This window comes from Cydia pomonella, chromosome 11 (assembly GCF_033807575.1).
Source record: "Cydia pomonella isolate Wapato2018A chromosome 11, ilCydPomo1, whole genome shotgun sequence".
NCBI lineage: Eukaryota > Metazoa > Arthropoda > Insecta > Lepidoptera > Tortricidae > Cydia > Cydia pomonella.
The window spans coordinates 4,836,399-4,850,530 of record NC_084713.1 but is presented as its reverse complement, the minus strand read 5'-3'; the positions used below and the strand labels follow the sequence as shown (position 1 = coordinate 4,850,530).

General features: G+C 36.9%; 1 protein-coding gene across 1 annotated transcript; it reads right to left on the bottom strand.

Annotated features, from left to right (window-relative positions):
* Positions 1–481: 481 nt before the first annotated feature.
* Positions 482–10,930, bottom strand: LOC133522667 (ATP-dependent RNA helicase glh-1-like). Its single transcript, XM_061858056.1, has 4 exons — positions 9,377–10,930; positions 7,848–7,990; positions 7,029–7,178; positions 482–668 (listed from the first exon to the last, which is right to left on the bottom strand). Exons 1-4 carry the CDS (start codon positions 10,167–10,169, stop codon positions 519–521), a joined length of 1,236 nt encoding a protein of 411 aa, XP_061714040.1. The 5' UTR covers positions 10,170–10,930; the 3' UTR covers positions 482–518.
* Positions 10,931–14,132: the final 3,202 nt, after the last annotated feature.

The window sequence follows — 14,132 nt, the reverse complement described above, 5'->3', positions numbered from 1 at the left end:
CAAATGGCTTAGGTATGAGATGTTCTATTCATAAATGAATAGGTATGAGTTTAAATGCTGTTGATTCCTTAGGACAAGGCCCGCCAACTGCTAAACTCATATATGTGCTCACGCTTTCATACTCCTCAGGAAAATGTTCCTCGGTAATAGGTTATATAGGTACATTGAGGAACAAAGGAAAACCTTAAGGCGCCGATTCTGTAAGTCTCGTTAGTCGATCTGCGACGCTTGATGCGAACTGATGTCTAATAGTAATAAACCTACTTTCAAATAAATAAATAAAAAACTACATCCAAATCAGCTCACTTGAAAGCCTACCTAGCTGCGACATAGAGACATATACTCACACTACTGGCGGGGGTTAAAAACCATGCCATGCACAAGCCATGCAAGGCATGTGGCATGTTGGGCTAAGTTTAGTTGGTATTACCATCGCGCGTATTTATCTCTTCAAATACAAAGGAAAATAAAAATGCTCTGCTCAACATTCAAACAGGTCATATATTGGTCGGTACGTTTTAACGATGTATTGGCAGGATGCTGCCTCCCTTGCTCTGCTGGAAGCCGCCGCTGGCCTCCTGGTGCCCGTGGACAGAGTGCGCGCCGAGGTTATTGAACTTCTCCAGCTGTTCGGCTTCGCCCTTGTAACCCTTCTGCAGGAATTCACCCTAGGGAGCAAAGCAGACAGTATTATTAGTCAAATCATTTTAATACCTTCCTGTATCAAGTATGTTGTAAAACTAAACACATTCACCGCTGAGCTACGGTCGTAGCGCAACGTCGTAGCCGATAACATAGGTTTTTTCGGTATGTAGAGGAAATGCTTCGTAGAGGCAAAACAACGTATCGTGATGAATGATGAATTGGTTAATTAAAAGAGGCAAGACCGTACTTTCTTGGCAAAAGATCTTTTTATCTTAGCTTAGCTTACGGATTCGCATTTGCATGACTTAAGTCACCCCGGCAAGTATACGCCGTGAAAAAGGGCGTGTCAGACATTTTTCCGGCTTAAGATGAATAAAGATGGACATTGGATTAACCCGCATGTCATATCAATGTGGTTCAGTGAAAGGGACGGACTGAAAATCAGCGCTGCGCAATCAATTTGTAATAAAATGGCTGACGCAGCGTACGCTGAGTCCGTTCCTTTTGCCGCGCATGCCTATTATTATTTTTTTAAGTGAAACATTGTATTTTTTGTGGCAATAAATGGTTTCTTATTCTTATTCATTGGTAAAAGTATACCTACTCGTACAGTGTTAAATACAACAGCCCTTATTCTACGGAGATGAGAACTCGCAATAATACATATGGGTAAAATGTTACCGCTATTTGTTTTTGTGCTATTCGGCAAGGTAAGACATCATTAATATTGGACATAACATATGTAGGTGATCTGTTATTTACTTATACATTCGTCTATATTGTTAGGACAGCTTCTGAACATCAAGACGAGCAATATCATACACAATACGATACATTAAGAGAACACATTACGACAAACAATGGGAGCCCGGAAATCTGTGGGAAAAGGAGCATTGGGCGGGTGCCAAGCGAATAGTGGTTATAATGTGTTTATTTCCTAGCCACAGGCAACGGAAGTTTGCAATGTTTGGGAGAAATTATAGAGCTTTCTTGGTTTGCCAAAATGTGGAAAATGATATTCAAATGATATTTATGATATTAGTTAGAGCTTCTAAAATGGGTTATTATTTTTACTGGAAATGTATTCAAACTTGTGACATAATATCGTGATTCGTGATTAAAACTTATGAAGTTGGAAGTCTTATATGAAGGCAACCTAATTTTTTTGTTAGTGTATACTCACTTCCATTAAAATATCGAATCTGTTATACAAAAACTAGTAATAATAATAACCACTAGATATTCGTATGCCCAAGTGGGTGCGGTAAGGGTGCTGTTTGTGGAGACCGGTCTGTTTAAGCTTACACGGGCTACATGTTACGAGTATGTTATGTTATAAGTATGTAACTTTACTTTTGAGTGGCATTAACGTGAGACACTTCATTCGGTTCTTGTCTGATTTGATTTCTTGTCTTTTAATTATTTATATAAGTATTCAAGTCTTGGAGACCCTCCACATGTCTAAGGATAATTTAATGAATTTATTTATTTATTTTGTTAAATGTTTTAGTATTAGTAACCTATTAGAAAACCAAAACTTCAGCGTAGGATGTAATTCAAATTAGTATTGTTTTCACTCCACAACACAGGCATAGCCTAGTGTCGCAGTCATAGGTTAAGGAAAACTTGTAAAATTTTTGGTAAGTAAATAAACTTTTTTTTTTTTATCTCTGACACGAGACTTATACATCTCTAAAGAATTTTAGTACGTATTTGTTGGTTTTATTTTTTTATCATAATTTTTTTGAGTGATTTAACATTTAGAGACAGTATACATCTCTAATATCGATTCCATATTTGTAATTGTATTTTGTAATTTTTATTGTTTGTAAAAATTGACATGTAAAAGTGCCCCTGTGGCCTATTTGCTGAATAAATGTTTGATATTTGAAAGAAGCAAGTTTTATTGCGCTTAGCGAGAAAACAGCCTAGCCTGTGGTGGTAAAAGGTTTATAAAATTGGCTAGGTATTGTTTTACTGTAAGCAATGGCTTACTAATAAAATAATAAACAAAAACCCACTATATTTTTCTACGAATAAGGTTGATTTTTAAAGTTCCAAATGCTCCTTCAGAGTAGGTAATTCGTATCATCTGAAAATAATTTTCCGAAAGTAAATTCTATTCTTTAACGTCAGGTCGTAAACTAATATCGTGCGGCATATTGAAGTAATAAATAACACAGGGCGCAGCGACCGACATTTCCAAACTAAAAGGTAAAGTAATACCCGTATTATCATAATCTGGGTTAACCCATTTCATGCTAATTTGGTGGGCAAACTGAGAGGACTCGACGTTAAAGCCCATAGTGCTTATTTAAATATAAATTAAAGTACGCTTTTGCCGAAAAATGTTGTATAAAACGTTTGTATTATTCCTGAAATGTGCTTTAATGAAGAGCGAAAAAGTTGTAAAAAAGTGCCTGGGATTTGGGTAACGGTGTGGCAAGTGTTCGTTTTTTAGGGTTCCGTAGCCAAATGGCAAAAAACGGAACCCTTATTAAAGTTTGTTGGAATTCTAAATGAGTAGTAAAACGTTTGAAAAACAGGCTGACTACGGATAGTTCTTATTAATTCTTCTCCTTTTTGGAAGTTTGTAAAAAAGGTAAATATTGACAGTCAAGTTATATTTGAGGTATATTGAGGCATGGCTGCAAAGTGGAGCAAAACGAAAAAGAAGTTTAAAAAAAGTCACTGTTAGTTTTGTAAACACACTAAATAAAACATTAAATAAGTATTGATAGGATTATCGTTGAGATTCAAGATGGCGAAGACGTTTCGAGAATATTTTTTTCTGTTTTGCTCATTAATGTTGTTTAAAGTGTAAGTAATATTGATAGCGTATTACGCAGAAAAATTAATCTTGAAACGCGTTTAACCATGTTTTAATCGTCACCCGGCAATCCATCGTGGCTTTTAGTGAAGTCCAGCTATCTCTTTACTAAAAGCAACTACCGAACAACGTCATGCTCTACGAGCACACTTAAAAGTTACTACTGAACAACGACACTTGATATTGGTAAAAACGTCATAGATTTGATGGAGGCCATATTGTAAAAGAAGAAAAAGTATTGATAGATAATAAAATGAAAATCAGTTAATATGAAAAACTACGTAGTAACAAAAAACTAAGTGATCAAATAAGACTTCAGTGGTAAGTCTACTTTCCACACATTATCATATAATCAAACAAAATTAAATATTAATCTCTTTACTCAAAGATAAGTAACAGAATTTTCCAAGTTGAAAAGCGTTTGACAAGTATTCTTACCACAGACTTTCACAAGCCTCTAAGTTTTAATGGAAGCAGTTGTTTTAACTAGTTTAAGTTATTTCTTTGAGCGCAATGATATTATGACCCAGGATATGTTACAGGCGTTCTAAAATTGAAAGGGATAGTTCCATACATTAGAAAGGGACAGCATGATTCGGCCTTGAATCGCTGTCAAATTTCGGCTTTGTAGGAAGTTTTCTTTCTGTACGGTAGTACTATAGTAAACACCCCTATAATGGAACAGGCACCAGTAATGGGATGGTATAGACAAATCCTGTAAAACAAGTATTTGCCATCAGTTTTTAATTGCTGGCAACATTTTACCATAAACAAGAGTCAAAGAGCCGCTTAAGTTTAATTTTGTTATTGATATTTGTTAGTTTGAAAGTTAATGGCGCCATACATCCCATGACTGGAGCAAAAAACCATAGTTTTAATTGGTTAATAATGTTGAAACCAATTGCATTAGCTTTCATTAAATACATAGGAAACATAAAGGACGGATTAGACATTCAACTTTTAAAGCATAAAGCGGTAGAAATTTTATAGATGTGGGTGAAATATCAAAAATACTCCAAATTTTCTCTTAAATGTCCCATGATTGGTGCCGTTAACATATTATTTATTCTGTGGTATGAGTATAATCTATCTATAGTTATATAATATCATTGTTTGAGTGTGTTCATTCCTCTGCCTTCTCAGTGCTTAGACTGTCCTTTGAGATTCGCGAGCTTAATTAAATACACTTTATTAATGCATAGAGCGCCTCCATTCTACTTTACTTTGCCTCAAAGTGCTTCTTTCTTGCAATTACCATAATAAGAGAATACACGACACAAAGTGGACATTTTCTAGAGGGATTATTTTAACACCTCTGTCAAAGACATTGCTGTAACTTTGTGGATTAAATTTACACTTTTATTATGGCATCAAAAAGGGGTTTTGGTTTAATTTTTGAGAACATTAGGAGTGCTTTTATGTTATTATTTAAGGCAAGAGCGTAAGGAGATGGAACAAGTGTCTCTTTTCTTCAAATATGTCAATATTATATTATTTATAAAAGCGACAAATAAAAAAAAATTACAAGCTTTTATCGCCGACTGTACTTTTATTTCCACAGGCAACAAATACTCATCGAGACAATTCTAATAACCCCAAACATAATTAGCTTGCGTTGTTTTATCACAGAGTTCCTATAGCCACCTCCTGTCTTGTCGATTGTACATGGATGGTGGTGGTATATTGCATTGTCACCTGACTATCATATGGATGCAGGGTTTCAGCTTCATTAGAAACCGGGAAGTGGATCAAATTTAACTTGGAAGATTTGTTAACAAACAGAAAGCGGGACACTGAAACTAAATAAATAATAAAACCTTGTAATGTAAAAATCGGCCAAGAGCATGTTGGGCCATACTCAGTGTAGGGTTTCGTAGTTACCAGTCTGTCAGAACAGGCCAAACGAGGGCTATTAATTAGTAAATATCAAAGTATATAAGGGTGTAGCTTCGTAGCAATGCCGGAATTAGAGGTTGGGAGGCCTCGGGCAATAAAGGAGTGGAGGCCCCCTGGCCCCAAATTATTTTCCAAATAAAATGGTAAATTTTCCGTAGTCTCTATTGTGGAGCCCTGGGGCTGTAGCCCCGGTTGCCCTCCCCTAAATCCGGCCCTGCTTCGCAGCGCTTTCAATTCTAAAGTTAGACGGGGAGGGGGGTATGTTTTTATCTTTCGGAGCGATTATTTCCTAAAATATTAACTTTACCAAAATGACCAATATTCGATTTGTAACACCTATCCAACGATACCCCATACTATGGGGTCAAAGCAAAAAAAAGAAACAATAAATATCATTTTGTATGAGAGGTACCACATATTTTTTTTAAGTTTTTATTTTCCCGTTCTGTCGCCATGCATGATTTATGTATCCATGCCAAATTGCCGCTTTCTAGCACTAACGATGACGGAGCAAAAATGGTTTTTGGAGACCCATATTCGATTTAAAAGACCTATCCAACGATACCCTACATTATGTGGTCAAAGCAAAAAAAAAAAAACACTGTATGGGAGGTACCCTAAAAATATTTTATTTTACCGTTCTATCGCCATGCATGATTTATGTACGAGTATACATGCCAAATTGCCGCTTTCTAGCACTAACTATCACGGAGCAAAGCCGGGGACGGACGGACAGCCTGACATGGCGAAACTATTCTACTTGACTAGGAAACCCTAAAAAGGGGTTAAGTAAGGGGTTGCTTTTATCATGTGTCAACGACAGGATTAAGTAACTGTCCCTCACCAGTCACGGCAGTCAGCGGTGTCGGCAAATTCATGCTTTATTTTGAACAGCATTTTAGATCCGATGTTGTTATCTCAGAAATTTCATTGGCCTATTTGGATTATGATATGTCTGTTTGTTGTTTTTAACTCCAAACGAATTTATACGGAAATTTCATACAAAAGCTCTGTATTTACCAGCTGTTTTTAGAAGCAATATTTAGGTTGGGTTTAACTCATGAATTTCGGCAGATTGTTCTGCCGGCGTTTAATTATGTCTCATTAGCAAGTCTTTCTGGGATATACACAGTCTTGTTATGTTTAATAAAGAGTTTGTTATAAGTAATTTAGTAATTTACGCTTCCGTTTCGGATATTATTATAAAAAATGGGAAAATAATAGCGTAATTTTCACCTATACATCTGAGTAGAAATAAATGTAGTATAAACGGCACATGGGACAACTTTAGGTGGGAAAGAACTTGTCTCGAATATCATACCGTATACACATCTTCGATCATAAAGGTCCTATACCAGTCTCGGGCATACATTCTGATGTAACACATATGTACCGTGTATAATAGAATAAATGATTTAAAAAAAAACATAGGGCGCGTAACGTATGTTAGCGAGCCGATATGTAAGGAAAACTTGACAGCATATAAAACAATAAGCAATCGCTTTATCGCCAACATATGCCGCTAGTGTGTCATGAAAGCTGACCTCTAAGGCTACATTTTTATGGAGTTTCTACATCAAAGTTTTTATCAGAGATTGAAAAGGAGAGCATGTAAACCTTACTATTTGTCTCTTAAGATGAACAGGGATGGTCTTACCTTGTTAGCCTTGGAGTCGTCGATCTTCTGCTCGGAGATGTGATGGCCTTCCTTGCCTGCTGCATTGGCGTCCAAGATCTTTTCTTCATGTGCTCCCTTGAAGCCTTGTTGGGATTGTTCACCGAATGAACCGGCGTTCTGGCCAGCGATCTAAACAAAGCAGATATTTAAGTCACACATGTTATTATGATACCAATGTAACTCTTTCCATCTAACATTTTAAGCTAAATTTTCAGTGACACGAACAAAACAAAGGTTATTTGCATAGATGTTTTAAACTAATGACGACACACTTTGTCATTACGCATGCTATGCAGTATTAGCTTGGTCCGACTTTATGAATTGTCATCTTGGAAAATGTTCCGCCTAACCGGATTCGGAACCGGAACCCAACTAAAAAAAATGCAACAACTATATCTATGAATTACAATGAAGTCTTTGCTTCCGTGAATAGTGAAGCCAACGTACCTTATGATCAGCTTCATCGTGGCCCCCATCATAGTAGCTGTCACTCTTCTCCTCTTCGTTCTTGCTGCTGGATGTCTTGAAGCCCTTGCTCACGTGTCCCTTTTATGTCATTTGAATTTACTACCATCTGCCTCAGTAAAGTAATTGTGAAGTCAACGTACCTTATGATCAGCTTCGTCATGACGAAGCTTCATGTGGCTTGTGGCTCATGAGCCACATCATAGAAGCTGTCACTCTTCTCCTTTTCGTTCATGCTGCTGAAGGTCTTAAAGCCCTTGCTTACGTGATCCTTTTATGTTTTTTAGCTTTACTATCATCTGCCTCAGTAAAGCAATAGTGAAATAAACGTACCTTGTGATCAGCTTCGTCATGAGCCTCATCGTAGAAGCTCTCAGTCTTCTCCTCTTCGTTTTTGCTGCTGGATGTCTTGAAGCCCTTGCTCACGTGTCCCTTTTTATGGCTTTTAGCTTTCTTTAGCTGCTCCTCGTTGGCACCTGAAAGTTCAAGTCGGTTAAAATAATGGGCTTTGACTTATAATAATGCAAGGCGCGATTGCGAATGTAAATATGTTATATTTTTTCTTTGGTGTTAACCCTTGGAGTGGTAGGGCCGTCGACTCCCGACCGATTATGTCATTTAAATTAAAAATTTGATTAATTTAAATATAATCAAAATTCCAATAACTCAAAAATGACATATGCCACTTGAAGAGTTATAGTGAGTTTATTTAGAAAAAGCTAATTGAGTAATAGTAAAATGCCCTATGTTAACGGCACCAATCATGGGATATTTAAGAGAAAGTTTGGAGAATTTTTGATATTTCGACCGCTTTATGCTTTAAAAGTTGAATGTCCAATTCATCCTCTATGTTTTCTATGTATTTAATAAAAGCAACTGCATTGGTATCAATATTATTAACCAATTAAAACTATGGTTTTTTGCTCCAGTCATGGGATGTATGGCGTCATTAAATTTCAAACGAACAAATATCCATGAAAAATTAAACTTAAGCAGCTCTTTGGCTCTTGTTTATGGTAAAATGTTGTCTGCGTTTAAAAACTGATGGTAAATACTTATTTTACAGGATTTGTCTATACCATCCCATTACTGGTGCCTGTTCCATTATAGGGGTGTTTACTAAAGGCCTTTGCTAAGTAGTGAATAGAGTGTCCTTTAGGTTGGCATACCCAAATAGCTCATTATGCTTTTTCATGGCTGCATTGTAATTTTAATTGTTTTAATTTAATGAGATAATTAAAGTGTGATATAATCTGAGACTAATCAATGAAGAGGTAAAATATACGTAATGAATAAACATTAAGGTGTATTTTTTATACCACGACGGTGGCAAACAAGCATACGGCCCGCCTGATGGTAAGCAGTCACCTCAGCATATGGACGCCTGCAACTCCAGAGGTATTACATGTGCGTTACCGACCCTTTAAAAACCTGTACACTACTAATTGTATTTGGGATAATTCCTAAAAAAGGACTTTTATTATGAAGGAATTTTGGGTGATTTTCATCTGATTTTCAAAATTATCCAACATACACAATTACGAGAATATACCCTATGCCTGAATGAAAGGTGTTGTGAAAATAACTAAGTATATAATCATACTATTTGAAAGATAATTAGCAGATAAGTTTTAATTTAAGACTCATTTATTATTAACTTTAGCTACTGATCAAAATAAGTATGAGGAAAACAGCAGTAACTTATAATTATGTGCCTCGGTAATCTTTATCTAACTTCAGGTTACATATACTGGTGCATTATGCATATAGTGATGTGTTATGCAAGATAAGACACCATTAATAATAGTGCACTGAATAAAATTATAGGTGCTGTACTTATGTGAATATAATATTTTGCTTACCATGTTTGTCAAATTTCTGACCACCCTCGTAGAATTTCTCGTCTCCAGCGGCCTTTTTCTTAGCCTCTTCGTCTTTGTAAAAACTGGATTCTCCTTTAGCCGCCTTTGCAGCCGCAGCACCCTGCTGATATCCTTCCTGGCCATGTTTTACTTCCTCTTCAGCTTTCTTCTCTATTTTCTCCAAATTCTCACCAGCACCCTTCTTCTGAGCGGCGTCATAAGCGTTCTTATCGACGTATCCTCCGCCTACTTGCTGTTGTTGTATCAAAGGGTGATGATATAGGAGACCTCCGCCAAGACCAAGTCCACCTACTCCAATACCAATTCCAGGATTAACCAAGCCTTGGCCAACTATACCGTTACCGCCAATGCCTCCAACACCGACGCCCCCAAGTCCGATGCCCCCAACATTTCCAACACCAACTCCGCCCAAGCCTCCGAGGCCTCCAACCCCGATTCCTAAGCCTTGTCCGAGTCCGACGCCACCGACTCCCAACTGTCCAATTCCGCCGTACCCTATACCTTGTCCTAAACCGATTCCACCAACACCAACGCCGCCGACACCTCCAACCGTGTTCAAAACGGTAGACGCGGCTCCTTCAAGTTGCTCAGGGTAATCCGCACTTTCTTCCACTTCGTAAGAGTTAGATAACGGCAATCCTGACTTCGCGTCAGTCGCGAGAGAGTCCAAGCGTTCCTTTACATAATCGTATGGTGTCTTCTCATCAGCAAGTTCAACTTTGTGGAAGTGCGCAGTAGCCGACGCGAGGGTAAGGATAAACACTGTCAACATGTTGATTGCGCTGACCGACTGATGCCATTTCGCTATTGCAAGGTTTATTTATAGTAAGGTTGAATTTGGTGGAACGAAATGGTTTTTCAGTTTAAGGTGTGATAGTTTGGAAGGCTGGGCCCGCGTCCGGTCGTTTCCTTCCTGCGGTATTGTTTTAACTGGCGTTAATGAGAACGATACAGTACTTAACAATAAGGTGGCGGAGACCTTGCGTTCCAGTCCATTGCCCAGTGACTCGTTTACGCAAACGCCGCTATGGGTGACACGTTTTCTCGATAATTTCTAAGTCGATAAGTAGATGACTAATCATACTTATTCATAATATCTATTTCATCCTTCGAGAGATTTATATACCTTGGGTAATCTAATAAAGTAGTAAAGTCTACCAAATGTCACAATATCCAATTCTAGACAAATCTTGACCATGTCTAATAGTCGTTTACAATTTCATAATTACAAATTAAATAGGTACCTTGTTAATAATAATAATTTGAAATCTTAAATACAGTCTACCAATCTAAACATTTCTTAAAAACCAGTAGTCCCTCAGTTCTATTAGATCCTAGCATAAATATCTGGAGCATAGATTAGTCAATGAGAGAATTGTTACCTAATAAATCCGAATTGAACCGAAAAAAATCGTATCTGCCTCTTGCGAGGTCAACACTCCCTCGTCTAGTGCTACTAGCATGCATAATTGCATACGCTTAACTCAATTCTTGCTAATATTACAAGAGTTGATTAATTATTATTTACCACTATTAAAAAATCAAGACATTAAAAAATCACCAGTGTCACTATGAGACCTTAAAATCAAGTCACATCATAAATCTCCTTTATTACTCATGTTATCTAATGTAAAATCGATTCATCAGTGTGCCATCGAGCCACGGTGCCAGTCATCCCACACCTGGAATTGGGTTAACTGAACCCGCGTAATCTATTTAGGGGTATTGGTAGTTAATATATCAATTATCGGCTGTCAATGTATACTAATACACTGACTGCCGATAAGATAAGCTATAAATGAAAATTAGAAGAGATAAGCTATATATGAAAATTCGTGAAATGTTTCTAAAATTGCATATTAGTTATGTTTTTAGGGTTTCGTAGTCATCTAGAAATCCTTATAGTTTCGCAATGTCCATCCGTCTGTCAGTCCGCGGCTTTGCTTCGTGGTAGTTAGTGTTAGAAAGCTGCAATTTGGCATAAATGCAATGATCATACATGGTAATAGAACGGTAAAATAAAAACTAGAAAAAAAATTTTAGGGTACTTTCCATACAATTTTTTTTTTATTGTTTTTTGCTTTGACCCAATAGTGTGGGGTGTCGTTGGAGAGGTCTTTAAAAACGAATACGGGTCGCCAAAAAACATATTCTGATAAAGTTTATATTTTCAGAACTTTTGAACCATGTGTCCAAAAAATATGAAAAAAATCGTTAAACAAGCTTGTAAAATAATTTCAATGAAAACTATACCGAGCATGATCGGTCCAGTCGTTTTTGAGTTATTGCAAAAAATCTTTTCTTAGTAAAAAGACGTACAAAGCACTGCAAAAAAGGTACTCCCTTATGCTTGTAATGCACCTACATGATATTTACTAATTAATAGCCCCCATTTGGCATGTTCTTACTGAATGGTAACGACGAAACCCTACTCTGAGCATGGCCTGACATGGTCTTGGCCGATTTTTAAAATATTAAGTATGGAGACATTTTGAAAGTCTGCCTTGTTAAATATGTATGTACAATTTTTATCTGTGGCTGTGCTGCCTATGTAATTCCACTTCAACAGTGCCATTGACCTATACCTACCATGGTCCAGTCTAATGTAATAAACCAACCATTGCAGTCGAACCACGCTAAGTTTTCATACCAAGTGCTACCGTCAAGTGTGGAGATTATAGGTATTCAAAATGTGTCTTTACTGCAACGTAGTTAGAGTCTAGTAACAATCAAACGGTATCCATCTCAGTTGTTTGTTCATTGAAGAAGGTATTTGCTTATGTAAATTTGGCATCGTGTCTTCGTCGTTCGAGCTGGTTTTAGCCATCCCTCTTTACTGTTTCTAATGGTCGAAGAAATTGGCGGTCCTTAATGGAAGCCGACACTTTACGGTCTACCGCATTCAAGAATATGCTTTACTCGTTTTGTTTTTATGTTATTTCACTCGTTCTATTTGGTACAAGCTGACTCATGTCATTGATTACTTTTATGCTATTTTTGGCCCGTATTTTATTTGTACTTATAAATGTATGCTCAGGTATTGCTGATAATGAACATTTTTAGACTTTTTCTTCTTTCGTCCGGGGCAACTTTCTTTCTATGACTTTTTGCTTGATCTGATTAAATCACCTTTAGAGCCTTTTGAATATGAAAAAAACGACACGATAATCCTATTATGTACCCATTTAATCCTTTCGTTCCCGTGATGTCGATACATTTTTGGTCACATCTGCGATCGACCCTTTTAAACCTCGATATCGTACGGGGACGTTGATTTAACACATTCGCTGCATAATACTTCCCTATAGTTACAGTATTTAACAATGGGTGCTATCGAAGTGCCAAAAATATGTATACACGACGTTATTGCCCATATATTAGGGTTGTGTATACATATTTTTGGGACTTCGTCCGTATCGATATTTTCGGACGTGACCGTATGAACGTATAGACGTTCGTATACAAACTTGACTGTACATTGTACAAGTGTAAAAATAAGCGTGTATAGTGTACACATTTGACTTAAAATATGTCCCATAGCTCTTATGTCGGCGAATTGAGAATTTTGGGACATACCTACAGATTTGTATGTACCCATTTTTTCTCATTTGACTGTACTACATCTACAATACATATCTGCTAATCCAACATAGACAAAAGGCATTGTCTACCTTTGTCTATAACGATAATTCCAATCCAATTTCATTTTTGCGTCCATAATCCACATCACATCGTCAACTAGTCAGCCCAAGCTATGTTGGCAGCGTTTAAATTAAAACTTGCACCGTCTGGGCTATCAAAATCACTGCAAACTTATCTTGGTCTGACTCTAGACAATTATATCAAATTGTGCGTGTCGTTGTTAGTTTTCTATTCGCATTATTTCCGGAAAGAATCTTTATTTTCCTAGATTTTTTAGCTGAGAACGGATTCAGGGGAATTAGTTGCCGTACATTATACCCGAGAATTCTCCAGCGAAGCCCTAGGGACGCCTGTGGCTAGATTAATGGTCTGGTTCCAGGAATAACGAGGCAATAGGAGATTTATAATCTAGGATACCTACCTTGCTACCTTAGTGTTGTTGGTGTAAGTCTAATCTAACTTGAGAGTATAAAACACGAGTCATTGCAAAAATAATCTTTATGTTTCAAAGCTTAGATGAGCCAGGTTGCTTGAAATAAATGCAATAAAATACAAAAATCGAAAATAGATAAATATTATAGGACTCGGAAGGAAGCTCGATCTAGTTCTACAGCAGGCTTAATAAGGTCTGTGAGTGAAGTGAGAATTTCGGAAGTTACGGATTTTTTCCGTGTTCAAAATTGGATATTTTGGAAACTTTTCGTGTATTCAAATACTGGGTCACACCAAATAGTTTATCGGTTTTATATAACGAACGTTTCTTCTAGAATACATAAATGTCATTCAATCCTAGTTACAAGTTCCTTTTCGTAGAAGAAAAATATAGTGGGTAAATCACCAATCTACCAAGAATTAAACTGAAAAGTGTGTATGAACTGCATACTTATAATTTGCATTGGGCTAACAATGTATAATCATGTAGAGCAACAGCTTAAGGCCAGACTAGATGGGATGATCAAATCGACCTATTTGATTAAAAAAAATATTGGCGTCAAACCAATTTAATCACCAATTTTAGATTTATGGCGATATTTGAGCGCTCTAAATTAAAAAAATGCTCCCAAACGTGAATACTAGCGTCACAAATTGGTAT

Coding starts and splice junctions, on each gene's coding strand:
- LOC133522667 (XM_061858056.1), bottom strand. CDS start 10,169: ATGTTGACAGTGTTTATCCTTACCCTCGCGTCGGCTACTGCGCACTTC. Junction 7,179..7,847: donor ATGACGAAGCTGATCACAAG/GTACGTTTATTT, acceptor TGCTTTGTTTAG/ATCGCTGGCCAGAACGCCGG. Junction 669..7,028: donor ACGACTCCAAGGCTAACAAG/GTAAGACCATCC, acceptor TTTGCTCCCTAG/GGTGAATTCCTGCAGAAGGG.